We start from the raw sequence: 16,773 nt of genomic DNA, 5'->3' as shown, positions 1-16,773 counted from the left end.
CTGTTTTGAGATCATAGCTGCCATATAGAAATTATAATTTAACAAAATCATTTTTGAGTATTCTCACACGTTCTCCAATTAATCACAGACGGTCACATAAAAATTTCCACACTCAAAAATTATACACACCTGTTTTGCACCGGACCAGTGATCATGCAGCTTCTGACGCACAGTAATATAAGTGTACATCACTTTTATCTTAATTAAACAGCAGACCGTTTTGACATTTAAAAGTATTTACAATATATATATTTTGTTATGTAATGGAAATGCCATTTATACAAATCAAATGTGGCGTTCAAAAGTTTTTAGGTCCACTTTAGATTTATTTAACCTTTGTTAAGCTAAAAAGAATTAAGAAATTAAATGTTAAACGTTTGTTGTAGTTAAATGTTTTATTGTTACTTGCCACTTAGATAACTTTAATAAACTTTACCAAAAATCACAAAGTTGGTATTCCATTGGTGCGGAGCCCCTAAAGGGACATTATTGAAAAAATTATATTTCAATGCTTTCGTGTTCTTTCGCAAATATTTTGCGTTCCTTCAAGAATTTCGTGTTTGGTTGCTAAATGTTTTCGTTCCCCCGAGAAACTGCATTAAAAACATGAGATAGGAGGAAACATTACATTTCTAAATTTTTGCATTTGCTCGCAAAATGTTTACATTCCCCAGAGAAACTATGCGTTCACTTGCAAAACGTTTGTGCTCCCTCGCTAAAACTATTGCGTTCCCCCAAGAAACTTTTTACAGAGCCCCTAAAGGGACATCCCCTGAGAAACTTTGCGTTCACTCGCAAAACGTGTGCGTTCTCCTGAGAAACTTTGCGTTCACTCGCAAAACGTGTGCGTTCCCCTGAGAAACTTTGCGTTCACTCGCAAAACGTGTGCGTTCCCCTGAGAAACTTTGCGTTCACTCGCAAAACGTGTGCGTTCTCCTGAGAAACTTTGCGTTCACTCGCAAAACGTGTGCGTTCCCCTGATAAACTTTGCGTTCGCTCGCAAAACGTGTGCGTTCCCCTGATAAACTTTGCGTTCGCTCGCAAAACGTGTGCGTTCCCCTGATAAACTTTGCGTTCGCTCGCAAAACGTGTGCGTTCCCCTGATAAACTTTGCGTTCGCTCGCAAAACGTGTGCGTTCCCCTGATAAACTTTGCGTTCGCTCGCAAAACGTGTGCGTTCCCCTGATAAACTTTGCGTTCGCTCGCAAAACGTGTGCGTTCCCCTGATAAACTTTGTGTTCGCTCGCAAAACGTTCACGTTCACCCAAGAAACTTTGCATTCGCTAGTAAAACGGATAGACAGTAAAAGAGTAAAAGTTAGCATTCCCCTGAGAAACTTTGCGTTCACTCGCAAAACGTGTGCGTTCCCCTGAGAAACTTTGCGTTCACTCGCAAAACGTGTGCGTTCCCCTGATAAACTTTGCGTTCACTCGCAAAACGTGTGCGTTCCCCTGATAAACTTTGCGTTCGCTCGCAAAACGTGTGCGTTCCCCTGATAAACTTTGCGTTCGCTCGCAAAACGTGTGCGTTCCCCTGATAAACTTTGTGTTCGCTCGCAAAACGTTCACGTTCACCCAAGAAACTTTGCATTCGCTAGTAAAACGGATAGACAGTAAAAGAGTAAAAGTTAGCATTCCCCTGAGAAACTTTGCGTTCACTCGCAAAACGTGTGCGTTCCCCTGAGAAACTTTGCGTTCACTCGCAAAACGTGTGCGTTCCCCTGATAAACTTTGCGTTCGCTCGCAAAACGTGTGCGTTCTCCTGATAAACTTTGCAATCGCTCGCAAAACGTGTGCGTTCTCCTGATTAACTTTGCGTTCGCTCGCAAAACGTTCATGTTCACCCAAGAAACTTTGCATTCGCTAGTAAAACGGATAGACAGTAAAAGTTAGCATTCCACCAAGAAACTTTGCGTTCGCTCCCAAAACTTTTTTTTTCCATCACCATGTCCCTTTAGGGGCTCCGTACTGAAGTAATCTGTCATATTCTGTGTTCCAGGTATGATTTATTATTTATGCTGTGTTAACTTTGTCTTAAATATTCCTGGAAAATAAAATAAATTGAAAAATAAAATAATTGAAAAAAAAATCATGAAATAAAATGTTACAAATACTTTTCATAAGTAAGCTGTCATGTTCCAGGTATAATGTATAATGGTCATTTAGTGGGTTCTACGTCAGAATAAATGCAGTATAGTTGGTTTGGCCTTTTACAACTGTATAATGTCTTTTAACAAACAGACCCAGTAATTTGTTTAGGACAAAGTAAGTTTATTTAATTTAAACCTAACGTGAAAAATATTTTAAACGGTATTTACTTGTATTGAAATAAGTTAGTTTAAAATAATAATAAAAATCCTGCCTGGACACAATGATTTTTACTACAATCGACAAACATTCTGCGCGAACAGAGAGGCTTTTATTTTGAACATCAGTAGGCAGTGTCTTTTATTTTGACAGGTGCCTTTACCTGTAACCGTCGTCATGCGTACTGCGCATGTCAGCGGAAGTGGAAACCGGGCTGCGAGATGACCAATATTAAAACCAAACTAAACCGACATGGATTAGGCTGCATGTCCCGAAGTGTAGAGCAACAGTGAGGCTCTGATAGCACCGCCGCCAGATGTGGGTGAACCTGCGGCACTTCAGTCCCCCTGCAGTGGACGCACGGTGTACATTTACATCCCTGAAGAGAGAGAGGACGAACACAGAGAAGCAAGGTCAGTACTGGATGCATGCAACACACACACACACACCACACATGAATACAACAGAAGCCACTCGCCTGCATTTACGGACTCAGTTTCTAGTGCGTTCCGTAGTAACGTTACTAGTCTGGCCTGGAACACACATACAGCACATTTCACATTACGTTTAGAGAAAGTCCTAAAGGTTGGTGTTGTATCAGTTTTGACTTACAATGGAGCGTTGCTTGTGTCGGCCTGTGTCTCAAAACCTTGTGAGTTGCCTAACGTTACCTAGACAGCATTTTTGTGAACAGTGAATGCACTTGGGGTGTCTAGGAAAGGCACTCAATATGTCTCTCTGTGTAACGTTATGTCTAAATGTAATGTATATGAGTCTCTGTCTAAATTTAATGTATATTAGTCATTCTACAGTTTAAAGTAAATTTCGTGTCATTTGATGAAAATTATATTGTTTCTAACAATTTTCTTCAGAAAAACGATATTTTATCCATTAAAGGAAAGCATATTATCCCACACAAATATCTTGTGTAGCCTACCTAATGTTTCAGTATGCTTGGAATTGTCTTAAATCACAGTTTTGTTGATGTGAAATGTACCCCAATTTGACCCCAACCAGCCATATATTGATTCTCCATGATCTCCGTCTTGCCTAGAATGAGAAGACTTCCTGTCCTGGTCGCCCTCATCTGGGTCTGCTCTGTGTTTTATGTGGGCATCTTCCTGTTTGTGGGAGGCTTTCTTCTCGTCAGGCTGGAGGTCAACAGAACCAGCACCTGTGCGGACGTCTTATCTCCAGGAGCCCGGATGAAGGGAGATTTCTGCCTGAGCGAGCCTCGCTTTCGTAGGGCAGTGGTCCTGATCATCGACGCCCTGAAGGCCGACTTCACCCGCTATGATCCGGAGAACACAGCACCCAAACCGTTTGAGAACAAGCTGCCGGTGTTAGATGAGATGGCGTCATCACACCCCTCACATGCCAGACTCTACACCTTCCGGGCCGATCCGCCCACCACTACCATGCAGAGGATCAAAGGCTTTACGACTGGTTCCCTGCCCACGTTCATTGACGTGGGGAACAACTTTGCATCCAATGCCATCCTGGAAGACAATCTAGTGCACCAGCTGGGCCAAGTGGGTGAGTGAATCTGCAACTGCCATTTTCCTTTTCACCAAACCTGTCAAGAGTTTATAGAAAATGAAGACTATAGTATTCTATGACCACTCAGAATTATATATATATATATATATATATATATATATATATATTTATTATTATTTTTTTTTTTTTTTGTACAATGTACACTTTTTTTGTGTTAATCAATAATGTTCTAACTTAAAAATCTAACATGTTAGTAATAGTAGGCCTAAATAACACAAATAAGGACTTGTTTCTTGAGCACCAAATCATCATCATATAATGATTTCTGAAGGAATGATGCTGAAAATAATATTTCAGTTTTACTGTTTTTACTGTATTTAGGTACAGCCTTGGTGAGCATGAGAGACTTTTAATCTTAAAATCTTTTAATCTTACCAACTCCAAACTTTTGAAGTTTAACTTGCTTTTTCTTTGGATTTTTATTGTGAAATGTGACTTGGGCCTTTTTTTGTTACATTTGTGAGATTTTCTAAAAAGCAATATTTATAACATTGCAGTATATTTCTATAATTCTGTTGTTTACTATAATGTATTATTGGAACTAATGGAATTTTATTTACTAAGTCACTATTTTATTGAATTAAATTAATCTTAAAGGCACAGTATGTAAGTTTTACCACTAGAGGTCGCTTATTCAAAACAATAAAAAAGGCATAGCTTGATAATGCCGTGAATGAATGTGGAATCATGGGAATTTGTCAACTTCACCTCCACAGCAGATGAAAAGCAATCCGACGCGACTCAGGCAGAAAGCAGGTTCATAGATGAGCTATTAAAGCTTTATTAACGTATGAACCAGGGCGGGGCAGAGAGCTTGAGACGTTTTACGTTGCTGTTTTTGTCATGCTTGTATGCCACAGCCGGCCGCTGCCGCTCATTTTGTTTTGTTGTTAATGTTTGTACGATTAAAGTTAATCTTAACATCCGCCCCTGAACTTGAACTTCACTATAGTTGCGTTTGATCACTTAAATTCACGTTGTTTTATTTCATTGTAATGAAATAATTTGAGTGCTGAATTACTACTCAGGTCACTTTATTTGGCGAATTAAAATTACAGGGTAACACAGCTGTTTTACTTGGTCAATGCAAAGACACTGGCCGTCACACTGGTTAAAACATTGTTTCAAACATTTGGGATATTGTAAGCACACCAGTCAACAAAATATATAATATTGTTAGTGGTTTTGGGATATTTCAAATCTACGAATCTTACATATTGTGCTTTAAATATTTAGATTGAAATGATCATAAAATGTTGCTTTTCTGCTAGAGTGTATGTTAATAGTTGCTTTCTCTCCTGGTTTAAAGGCAAGAGAGTTGTTTTTATGGGGGATGATACATGGGTGAGTCTCTTCCCCAAGAAGTTCCACAAATCTCTGCCCTTCCCCTCCTTCAATGTGAAGGACTTGCACACCGTGGACAATGGCATTCTCCAAAACATTTATCCTACCAGTAAGCAGAATGATTTCACCTATCAATTAGGAACCTGCCTGGTTGGTTTAAGATCTCACTTTGTTTACTTTGTAAATAGACATACACATCTCATGTTTACACTGTAAACACAGTGGCTGAATGAGTGGCTAAGAGGTTTTGTCTGCTCTCTTCAGTGGAGGGGGATGATTGGGACGTGTTGATTGCTCACTTCCTGGGTGTGGATCACTGTGGGCACAGATTTGGCCCGGATCACCCTGCGATGGCTGAGAAACTCTCCCAGATGGATGGAGTTATCAGGTTAGCTGTATGGCTGTTAGCTTCATTAATCCACACTCTGCCATGTTGTTACAGTTTCAATAAATTCTCTTAAATATTATCTGCTGCTGTCTCACCCCCAGGTCAGTGATAAAGCGTCTGAAGAACGACACCCTGTTGGTTGTGATGGGTGATCATGGAATGACAGACACTGGGGATCATGGCGGAGAGAGCCAGAAAGAAACAGATGCTGCCCTGTTTCTCTACAGTTCCTCTCCCTTATTTTCAGCACCAGGCTCCCAGGTAAAAGACACTGTTATGATTTGTCCATTTTTGTGTATATTTAATATTTCACAACCAGTTGTGGTGTCCAGGACAAAAATAAGTGGGTGGAAAGATAGAGTAGAGATACTGTAGTAAGCCTGTAGTAACCAACACTACTGGTCTGTGTTGCATGATAATAGCATCAGTTATTTACTTGTGTTACACATAAGTGCAGAGATTTTAATGTTGTATAATGAAATAAAAAAATGTTGGTGTATAAATGTAACAATTATGTAAACAAGTCTAAACACATCTGACTGCACCAGGGTTTCCGCGCGGTAGTAAAAGGTAGTAAAAATAATCTACCAAAATTAAGGCCCTTGAAAGGTAGTAAAAGGTAATAAATGCAATTTGACTTGGTAGTAAATTTTTCATCACCACCTCAATATGAGTTTCCATTTTTTTTCCAAAAAAATAAGGCTGTCTATGACGTAAATGTGTCTTATTAGTGGAATATTAAACGCAATATAGTAACATTAGCTGTGGTGCGCGAGCAGTGGATTGAGCGCGCAGCGGCACAGACGCGCGAGCTGGTCGAGCTCGAGCACATCCCTTCAAACAGACATCAGTGGAAAGTTTGTAGTTCAGTCGGATGTCAATGGCAAAGAAGATTAAAACGAGTCATCTAGCTTATTATTTACGTTAACTGACGAGAGAGAGAGAGCGTGCGCGCGCACTTCTGTTGAATGCTCCTGATCGTTCACTCAGCACGTGTTATTTGAATGAAAACTAAATCGTATATGGAAGTAAAGTAAAACATGACCTGTTACCTGATTTATGTATAACAAATGGTTCCCTACATTATTACTGGACGTGTGCAGGTCAAGAAGTTCCATGAACGCAAACATCCAAAGCGCGCGCTCCGCAAACCATCGCCTCAGCGCTCGAATACTGAAAATTGTCTTTCACGTCACAAAATTATGTAAAAACGCCCGTCTTGGCGAGTATCCTAGTAAACAAAGTTGGTTATATCTCATGTGAACGTAGCCATGTTCAAATGTGCGTTCGGTCTTAAAGGGGCAGCACTTTAATATACCTGCTACTGTGTTTTAATGTTAATCAAACAAAGGACAAATAAATTACTCACTGCTCTTGACTAAATGGTCTACCCTTTTCAACTTTACAAAAATATCCATCTATATTTAATTTATACAATAATGAATATGCAATTTTTTGACATTTGATTACTGTATTCAAATGTATGTACCAATCTACCCGAAAAACTCTAAAAACACTGTTTATTTCATGTGTAGCTTTTCTTTGTTCTATTGTATTTATTTGTCCTATTTGTAATTCGATTATTTTTTCTTATTTTGTTACTGACTGCTTACTTTTATTGGGCTGGTAGTTTTTGTTGTAGTATCAAAATTGGATTAAATAACTGGTATTTCACTGGTGTCTAAACATTTGTACCACTGACCCAATCTCAGCGCTGAGCCCTGCTGGAGCAGCTCTAAATATGTGCTGTGCTATTAAATGCAAGATAAAATATGATAGAGTAATAGAATGAACAGTGACAGAAACAGAAGCATGCTTTTTAGAAGGATTAATTAAGCATGAAAATATCTAAAGGAAATATATATTTGATGAACAAATTAAGCCAACTAATATGATTTATATTCTTTTGGTTTATCTACTAATACATTTAAAAATTACAAATGCAGTGAAAATTCAGGGATCGGTTACGGTATCGATATCGGCGAGTACCACAAATGAAAGTGTTGGTATCGGTCTCGTTTTCGTTCTGCAAAAAGTGGTATCGGTGCATCCCTAATTGAAAATATTTAACGGGTGAGGGTGAGGGGGGAGCAGCTCCCTATTTTGATGCTAGCAGCACTACACAGATCAGGGCAAATAATGCCAACTTAAGGTTAGCTGTCGTCGCACCATCTGAGCAGCAAACCAGTGCAATATTTGAAGCACATTTAGAGATGTGATGAAATAAATTGCTGTTTTGGGATAGTAATTTCACTGCTTAAGTCTGCGTGTGTGAGAATGTGTGTTTGTGGGTAAGTGTGTGTGATGTGACACACTTTATTATAATTTTTTTTTTAATGTTTATTGTTGTTAAGTGTCATTCGTTTTTAAGAAGTGCCAAGGTTTTTCTTCACCTTATTAGGGCTAAGGGCTAACGTTATGGTTAGGATAACTCGAGGGCTAGGGTTAAGATAAGAACAACTGAAACTCAACTCGACACTAATATTGTCATTGTCAATTATGTTTTTTTTTTTTTGTAATGATCACAATTAAACATTAGTGTACCTAATATGTATGATGTGTGTGACAGTGTCACACTTATACCTTATAGTAAGTAGTAAGTGGTGCTTTGCATACCCCTCCCACACCCCCCAAAAAAGGGCTGCTGCTTGTTGGTAGTAAAAAATATTCTGGAGGTAGTAAAAAAGGTAGTAAATTCATCTCTATGATTCCTGCATAAACCCTGTGCACAAGAGCTTTAAGTCAGAAGCATTCCCCAAAATCAAATGGCAGGTGCTGCTTTAATTCAGATGTGACATTTAAAACATAGATACTTAATATCAAATAATTTCAAATTGGAAAGAAAATCATAATCCGTATATTTTACGTTCAGTCCATATCGAAATCTAAAATAAGAAAACAAATTGTTTAATTTTTAGCAGAATTATTAGCCTTTTCTCAATTTTCTACTTCCAATTTCCACTTCATAAAATGAGGAAAAAATATCTATAAAACCTTAGTGCTTTGGTTATCTTTGGACTCTTTCCATACATTTGGAGTTCAGCAAGTTTATATTTTTTTAAGGTGGAACCTGAGGTAGTACCTCAGACTGATCTGGTGCCCACCCTGGCACTTCTGCTGGGAGTTCCCATTCCCTATAGCAGTGTGGGCCAGGTTCTTCTGCCACTGTTTCCTCAGAATGGCTCCCGAGGTGCACCTACAGGACTCAGCCAGGCTGAGGCGCTGTGGATTAACGTTAAACAGGTTAGATGAATTTTTCTTAGCCTATGTTTTAGGGTGCAATTATATATTTTGCCTCCATTATATATTTAATTTTTTTTTGTTTAACAATTGTGCTGAGCTTAGCTTAATTCTGTCTGATTTTTCCATTTCTGTGAAGGTACACCGCTTCTTGGAGACCTACTCTAACATGGCCAAAGACATCCCACCAGACAGTCTGTCTCAGCTGCGGGCTGACTTCTCAAACATTTCCTCCCAGTACTTAGCCGCTGCCCACAAGGGCCATATTCCCGCTCCTAAGCTAGTCATCTCCATGCAGAACTATCTGACAGCTGTCAGAGAGACTTGTAGAGCCTCCTGGGCCCGTTTCAACCCTTTCAAAATGGCAGCTGGGCTCTTAATCTTAGGGGTTTCCTGTATGCTGTGCTATGTCCTTTCCGAGTTGTCTCATGTAGTAATTCAGGAAAACGTCCTGAAGTTGCCTATACTCTCAGGGCTGGTGATGGGACTAGTAGTAGCTGCAGGTCAGCTGTTCATGCAAGGTTATTTGGAGCTCTCATGGTGTTTGGGAGTTGCAGCACTTTCTTCTGAGGTTTTGTTTCTATGGAGAACTCATCGAGTTTCTCCAAAAGATAGGTGGTCACCTTCTGGCCTCCTCACGCCGGCCCTGCTGGTTCTTATCCTGCGCTGTGCCTCGCTACTCTCAGACAGCTATGTCATCTATGAGGGCCATGTTGTTACCTTCTTGCTCTTCACGTTGAGCGTATATGTTCCTGTCCGTCTCAACTGGGATGGACTCCTGGTCCCACTTCCTCCACCAGACACCCAGAAGCCACCTCGGCTGCTCCCAACAGCACTGCCGTCCTCAGTGGTTAGACGGGAGGCCACCATCTTGCTGGTGTGGTTGGGAGTACTGGTTGGATCGCTTTACCTATCCCTCTCCTTCCACAACTGCCGAGAGGAGCAGGGCTCCTGCCAGCCCTCGCCTTTCCTCTCCCCGCTCTCACGTGTTCAGGACAGCCAACTGCGCAACCTCCACTATGTCCTCTCCGTGGTCTCATTGGCCATGTGGGGGTACCTTCTACACCGTTGGCTCAGACACTACGGGAACCTTAACTGTTCCAGCGTTACTTTGTTTCTGGCCTGCTTCCTTGTACCACTGGCCTGTGTTTGCATGGGGTTGCATTGGGCAGTGAGCGCCACTCCACAGGACACCTTCCGGAGTTTGTCCGAACTGATCGGCCTAGCCCAGGTATATCTGCCGCGGACCACTTTCTGCCTGCTGGGCCTGGGATTGCTCCTGTTGTGGGTGGATCCCATGACTGTGTTCCTCAAGTCAAGGACTCCGTTGAACTCTCGAGGAACATCCCTGCCACTCCCCAAGTACCGAGCCAGCACGGGAATCAGTCCACAGGCTGAATTGCACCACCTTATACCACAGCTGTATCAGCGTATCCGACACTCACTGGAGGATGGGGTCACGGAAGGTAGCGAAGAGGACAGCAGGCCAGCCGTGGAGGCTTACGGGCTGGGTACAGTGTACTCGGCACCCTTGGTCTTGCTGTGCGAACTCCTGGGGTTGGTGCTTCTGCTACTCCATCCAGAGGGAATGGCCCTTTCCTTCCTGCTTCTCCTGCTGGAGGCCGGAGCGGTGCTGCACATCCACGCCTGTAGCACCACCCTCTCCAGCCTGTACAAACACTCCAGTAAGATGCTCTCCATTTCTACCATCACACCTTATGCCTTGCTAAGCTATTACTACTAGTGTTGTCAAAAAGTACCAACTTCGGTACCAAGTCAGTACTGAAATTTTATCGTTGAGCGGAATCGTAAACACCTCTGATAGCCCATTGTGCTCACATGCTCATCAAATATGTCTGGGATTGGCTACAATGATCAGTGCTTCAAAAATATGTTGTAAATGTACATCAATGACGCTCTTCACTGAGCGCTTACACAGATACACACGGGAGCGTCTGGTCCGCTGATAGACGCCTGCTTGTGCTTTCAAGCGCTCCCGCTTTTAAAACACTTTCAAATACTCTCGTGCGCTGATCATTGTATCCAATCACAGACATATCCAATGAGCGCGTGAGCACAATAGCCAATCAGAGGTGTTTATGATTCCGCTCAACAGCGCTCAAAGCGTCTTTTTTTTATTTTTTTTTATTTTTTTTAATAAATTTTACTGATGCCTCAAATATTATTATTTGAACCCTTCCAGATGGTTTCAGTGTGCCATGGGCTCCAGTGGTTTCATGGTCTCTGGCGGCCACCCAGTTTTTCCACGCTACAGGACACCTCCCAACCTTCCCCTCCATTCAGTGGGGTGCTGCATTTGTGGGTTTTCCTCAAGGTCACACAGGCACTGTGGTTCCTGCCTCATTGGTGACCCTCAACACCTTCTCCTCTCACATCATCTTTGCGGGTAACTTGACCTTAGCTTAGGTGCAGGATACGCATGATTCACATTTGATGTTTCTGTATAACCTTATACTGATCAAGCAGTCACAACTTTGCTCAGCCATTGGTTTGAAGCTTATGAGATTCTCCCTTGTGTCCATAATTTTTAACGATCACTGCACTGTCTAATTCGCACATGCAGTTGGCTGTCCTCTACTGCTGTTCTGGCCTCTGGTGTGCGAGGTGCGTGGGACCCGATCTACATGCTCAGCAGGATCAGAGGAGAGTGAGGACGCTGTCATGGAGATGAGACTGAGAGAGAACCCTCAGAAGTTCAGCTCTGGTCTCCTGCAGCTCGCTGCACGCTACCTCTTTGTGAATGGAGCACAGGTGCGTTCAAATTAGGCCTATATTCACTTTGCCTTATGCTCACATTAAGGGTTACTTCACCCAAAAATGTAAATGATCCCGTAATTTACTCACCCTCAAGCTATCCTAGGTTCATATGACTTTCTTCTTTCAGCCAAATACAATCGGAGTTATATTAAAAATCCTGGCTCTTCTAAGCTTTAAAATGGGAGTGAATAGTGACTTTGATTTTGAAGCGCGAAAAAGGGCTTCCATGCATCATAAAAGTAATCCATACGGCTCCAGGGAGTTAATAAAAGCCTTCTGAAGCGAGGCAATGTGTTTTTTGTCAGAAAGATTGTTATAATTATGTAAGGGTTAATGCCCGATGAGGTGTCCATTGTCAGCTATTAATGGACGACGGTGAGGCTTGAACCGTCCAACGCGCAGCGTCTGGACTTCGTTGACTGGACTTCGTTGCCTCCGCCGAAGTCCATTAATACCTAGAGACAATGGACACCTCGAAGGGCATTAACCTGCTTATACCATGGTCACTTGCCAAATAACACATTTTTAAAACATTAGTTTATATTTTAATTAGGTTTACAATCGAAATCTAAAGTTTTTACAAACAATAACTTGGTTTCCTGTTGCTATGGTTACTCACAGCTGATGTAGCCAGCGCATTTATTTATTTATTTCGAACGGTAAACAGTCAGTTTCACCAGAACTCCTTTACTAGGTGTCCTCTATCACTTTTTAATGGACACCCTGCAGCCAATCAGAATCGAGTATTCACCCAGACCATGGTATAAAACTTTATAAACCATAATCAATAGTTTCCGGTAACGTCCATTCTCAAGTTCACGAGAGTCGAGTACCGGCGTATGACGTACGATGTAGGCGTAGCGACGCGTTTAAGCTTAGATGGGAGTAGACGACTCTCGCGGTTCAAACAAATAGGGCTGAGCAACAAACTCAAGCTCCTCCAACATTTCTCTGTAAAAATTCTTGTTTTAGACTTCGAATTCGTGACCGGTGTTTTGTTTTGCTCTGTCCTCTGCACTTCCGTGTTCGTCAATCCGTCATGCTAGACTCGCGAATGGAAGCCAGTGATTCTAGTTTATAAAGTTATAAATGGATCTTTTTCTTACAAAAATGCTTCAGAAGGTCTTATTTAACCCCATTGGAGTCGTATGGATTACTTTTATGATGGATATGGATGAAGCTTCAAAAACTAACCATTTAAGTCAGACATGAAATTCGTGCAGACATTTTTTTTTTAAACTAAACAGTATGTTTCTGTGATCTCCATTACAGTGAAATGGCATTCCACATCCACAGTGATAATATATTTTGTAGGCTAGGTAATAAAAAAAAATAAAAAAAATGACCAGATGTGAATTGTTCCAATACGTTTTTTTGCGAATGTCATACATTTGTGTTGAGTCGTGTAAGAGTTGGTGTGAACAGGGTTAGCAGGCTAGTGTATTCTCATCTAACATTTAAGTTTTTGCAAAATGGAAAATAAATGATAAATAACTTGTTTACCTTTAGGTTTTTGCATCGGTTTGTGCGGCTGCTATCCTCAGGAGACACCTCATGGTGTGGAAAGTGTTTGCACCGAAGTGAGTCGCCATCTCCATCTCTTTCTCTATTTTACCTATTATCTCTTTCTTATTTAAATGTATTGTTAAATTTACAAAAAGACTTGATGGTGGGTTGAACGAAGTATTGTTCAGTATTGTTTGACAGTGTTTTGTACAAGGTCCTTTAAAACTTTTCTAAAATTCACCCACGCAGCACTTGCTTTTCATGTTGAGGAGGTTTAGCAAGCTAACTGTCAGCATAGACTTCCAGTCCAGTGCTTTCTAAACAGACCCTGAATTATAACTATAACATAAATTCTGAGTTTTGACAACTCTGACTTTCACATGACGTGAATTTATGTAGTGAAGTATTTTGCTGTCATTACGAACAAACTCACACAGGGATCCATTGTGGCATTATGAGTGTTGGCATAGAAACCCGAGTAGCTTTCATCTTGTAATTGCTGTAATTACGACACAGCGCAACTGCAGCATAAGTTAATTTTAAAAAACAAAAAAACAACAACAAAAAAAACCCCTCCTCATAACTGCATCCTAAGCTGTTTTTTCTTTTCTTTTCGGCAGACTGATGTTTGAGGCGTCTGGCTTCATCGTGGGCAGCGTGTTTGTTATTCTGGGGGTTGCCATGGTGATGAGGGTGGACGTGTCAGTGGGCGGTCTGTTTAAGAAGCTCCTCCCTCAGAACTCCAGGTAGCACTTGTCCCCTCATCTAGAACTTTTCAGAGATGTGTTGAAGACACCTGGTCATCCTCCTCAGCTCCACTGCCAACCATACAGATGAAAACCAGATCCGTTTCGCATCTGACTTTGGACCAAAGAGGTCTAAAGCATCTCTTCATTTTTGAACACGTGAGAGAAGTCAATAAACCGAAGCTATTTTAGAAGACTGCAACAGTCATTATGCTTTCAATAAGCTATTGAACTGTTGACAGGCATTGGTTGCTTTACTGCCTTTGTATTGAAAGAGAGAGAGAGATGATCTTTGTGCATGCTTTTTTACTGCCATGCCCAGAAGGTCATTCAAGAGAATATTGGAAGTTATTTTATTGAAGGGCTACATGAAATCCACAGTGTTGCAATGTGAACTCATAAAAAACCCCACTGACCAAAAGATTTAAAGGGCTAGTTCAACTAAAATGTAAATCTGTCATCATTTACACCCTCATGTCGTGATCTCGCTGACCAAGCTGCTCCATACAATAATGGTGGATTGTAACCAGGGAAAATTGTGCTTACCATTTACATTCAATGAATAGAAGAGAGCAGCTTGAACATTCTGCAACCCTTTGTGTTTTATGGAAGAAAGTCATGCAGGATTCGGAGTGTAAATGACAGAATTATTTTTTTGTATTTCGGTTGAACTGTCTCTTTAAAAGCCATGCTTGAGGGCATCATTAATTTCAGCAGTGGACTGAACTATTCATGATTTTTTTTTTCTTTTCTCTTTTATTGTCCTGGTTCTTAATGTTTATATATATATATATATATATATATATATATATATATATATATATATATATATATATATATATATATATATATATATATATATATATAATAACTCATTGTTAATGTGGTGTCCTGTCTATTCCCTAGCAATAACAAGCATCAGGGTTTAACCAATAACATGTAAGTTGTGTTCTGCACCTTTTTTTTTTTTTTTTTTTTGGCTAGGTAAATTCTTCACCTAGATATCAGGTCACTAGTTTTAACGGTTGCCTTGTTTGATATTAGTGAATGAAATCTGTGTTCATTCAATTTGCAATGACTGTTATTTATTTAGCTGTCATATATTTAGTTCACTAATGGATTAAATGATTTTACTCATCTCATTTTTGTGAGAAATGCATGGGGAGGATAATTACTTGATCATATGCTCAGGTTAATTTAGCCATAATGCAATAGAATATTCTGTTCTGCATGGTGCATTTTTTTGTGTGAGAGGCTGGTTTTTGTATTTAATTTTTTAAAGCAAAATACAGTCAAGCCATACAGTGGCTTTTAATAACATCTTAATGTGTGGTTGATGATTGAATTAGAGCTGTGAAAGAAATCATTTTAATTGTCTAAATTTTGTTTAAATTCATTGATAAAGGGGGAAAAAATCAATTAAATATTTTGTACAATTTGAAATGGGTGTTTGTGTGTGCTTTCTAGTTTCTTTGTGTTTGCAGGAGCGGCTGCTGTCCTGCAGAGTGCACTGTTTTATCTAAAAACACCCTATGAAATCTGATTCCTTCTGCGGTCAGCAAGGGCCAGGGTGAATTCATTACGAAGTGCCCTGTCATAGGTCGTTCTCCTTGCATAAGTGGACATTAAGCTCAGGAATGACCAACAAGCAGAATTTCTGTCAATGTGATTTCTGTTCAACCAAGTTATTATGTGACATTTTCTCTTTAAAACAATATTATATAAATCTTTTATATTTACAAGCTCAGTCATTCAATTCAGTTATGGTAAGAAGTGAAATAAATTTTTTATTTTTGGTGTAAAGCACAAGAATAATGTAATGCTCCAATTTCAATGGTAGTTATGGCTCTGGTATATTGGTCCTGTGGCAATGTTTTTTTTTGTTTGTTGTTGTTGCTAAAAGGTTGCTATAGACCCTGGCAAAAAGTTAATTAACCCCCAAATTACACCTATGGAGAGTGCTATAGATTAGTTGTCAGTCACAACGAGTGAGAAAGCTTGACATGGAGCTGCTAAATCTTGAATGCATTCATCTTGAAAAAAATGCAGAACAGAGGAGAGTCTGCTGGCAAAAAGAGAACAAGAACAAGAAGCCCATAGAACAACAATCAACATGGGCTTGGCTTTTTGGAGATGGCGAGAACAGGGATTTGAAATGTTGTAAAAGCCATGCGGAGATGTTGTTTTTATTACTCAACAGCTGAGTAAGTTATTTTATTGAACAGATAAATTGCCATATGCAGCTCTCTAAAAGAGTTAATTTGTGAAGCATTATCTATTGTGAAGGGTTATTTCATCCACGTAGTCACGCAGAGCTGAAGCACAACCAAAACATAGTCTGTCTGTATAAATATTTACTTTATTTACACAATGCCAAGAAAATGAACAAAATGGGAGCAAACAGAATGGAAAAAATAAAGGTAGTCAATGCTCAGTGAGAGATTGAAAATTAGCTTACATGAGGGACTCAACTTTTTTCATTTTGATGCTTTTATTTTCATTGTTTAAATTAAGATTATTGTATATGAGTGTACTCATAAAAACATCATATAATTCATCAAATACATTTCTAATACCTACTGAAGTTTGTGCTATTGTTTTCACACCATAAATGGAGTCACCTCCTGGAATATGATGTCATTCAGGAGAGGGATATCATCTTAACTAAAACTACTAAAAAAACATATTTGTTAATTGAAATAAAGCTGACATCAAATAGAATATATGTGGTAAACTTATTTAATTAGAAATGTTGCCTTGGCAATAAACTGAAATAAGTTTAATTTGAGGCAATTCAATAAAAACTTCACTAAAACTAAAAATAAAAAAAATAAAAAATTAAACCAATAACAATATTTAAATAATAATAAAATTACAAAATCGCATAAAGAAATGACTAACAATT

General features: G+C 39.7%; 1 protein-coding gene across 1 annotated transcript; it reads left to right on the top strand.

The window, feature by feature from the left end:
* Positions 1-2,551: 2,551 nt before the first annotated feature.
* Positions 2,552-13,883, top strand: pigo (phosphatidylinositol glycan anchor biosynthesis, class O). The gene is made up of 11 exons (XM_056253267.1): positions 2,552-2,719; positions 3,361-3,842; positions 5,176-5,319; positions 5,475-5,598; positions 5,700-5,859; positions 8,662-8,841; positions 8,978-10,523; positions 11,042-11,245; positions 11,423-11,610; positions 13,126-13,196; positions 13,743-13,883. The coding sequence occupies exons 2-11, from the start codon at positions 3,362-3,364 to the stop codon at positions 13,870-13,872; spliced, it is 3,228 nt and encodes a 1,075-aa protein (XP_056109242.1). The 5' UTR covers positions 2,552-2,719; position 3,361; the 3' UTR covers positions 13,873-13,883.
* Positions 13,884-16,773: the final 2,890 nt, after the last annotated feature.

Source organism: Rhinichthys klamathensis, unplaced genomic scaffold (assembly GCF_029890125.1).
Source record: "Rhinichthys klamathensis goyatoka isolate OS25496 unplaced genomic scaffold, OSU_Roscu_1.1 h1tg000104l_1, whole genome shotgun sequence".
NCBI lineage: Eukaryota > Metazoa > Chordata > Actinopteri > Cypriniformes > Leuciscidae > Rhinichthys > Rhinichthys klamathensis.
The sequence above is the reverse complement of the archived record's forward strand: the minus strand, read 5'-3'. Positions and strand labels throughout refer to the sequence as shown.

What these genes read in the sequence shown, in the direction of transcription:
- pigo (XM_056253267.1), top strand. Translation starts at nt 3,362, where the DNA reads ATGAGAAGACTTCCTGTCCTGGTCGCCCTCATCTGGGTCTGCTCTGTG. An exon ending in GCACCAGCTGGGCCAAGTGG is followed by an intron (nt 3,843 to 5,175) that starts GTGAGTGAATCT and finishes CCTGGTTTAAAG; the next exon opens with GCAAGAGAGTTGTTTTTATG. An exon ending in CAGATGGATGGAGTTATCAG is followed by an intron (nt 5,599 to 5,699) that starts GTTAGCTGTATG and finishes TCTCACCCCCAG; the next exon opens with GTCAGTGATAAAGCGTCTGA.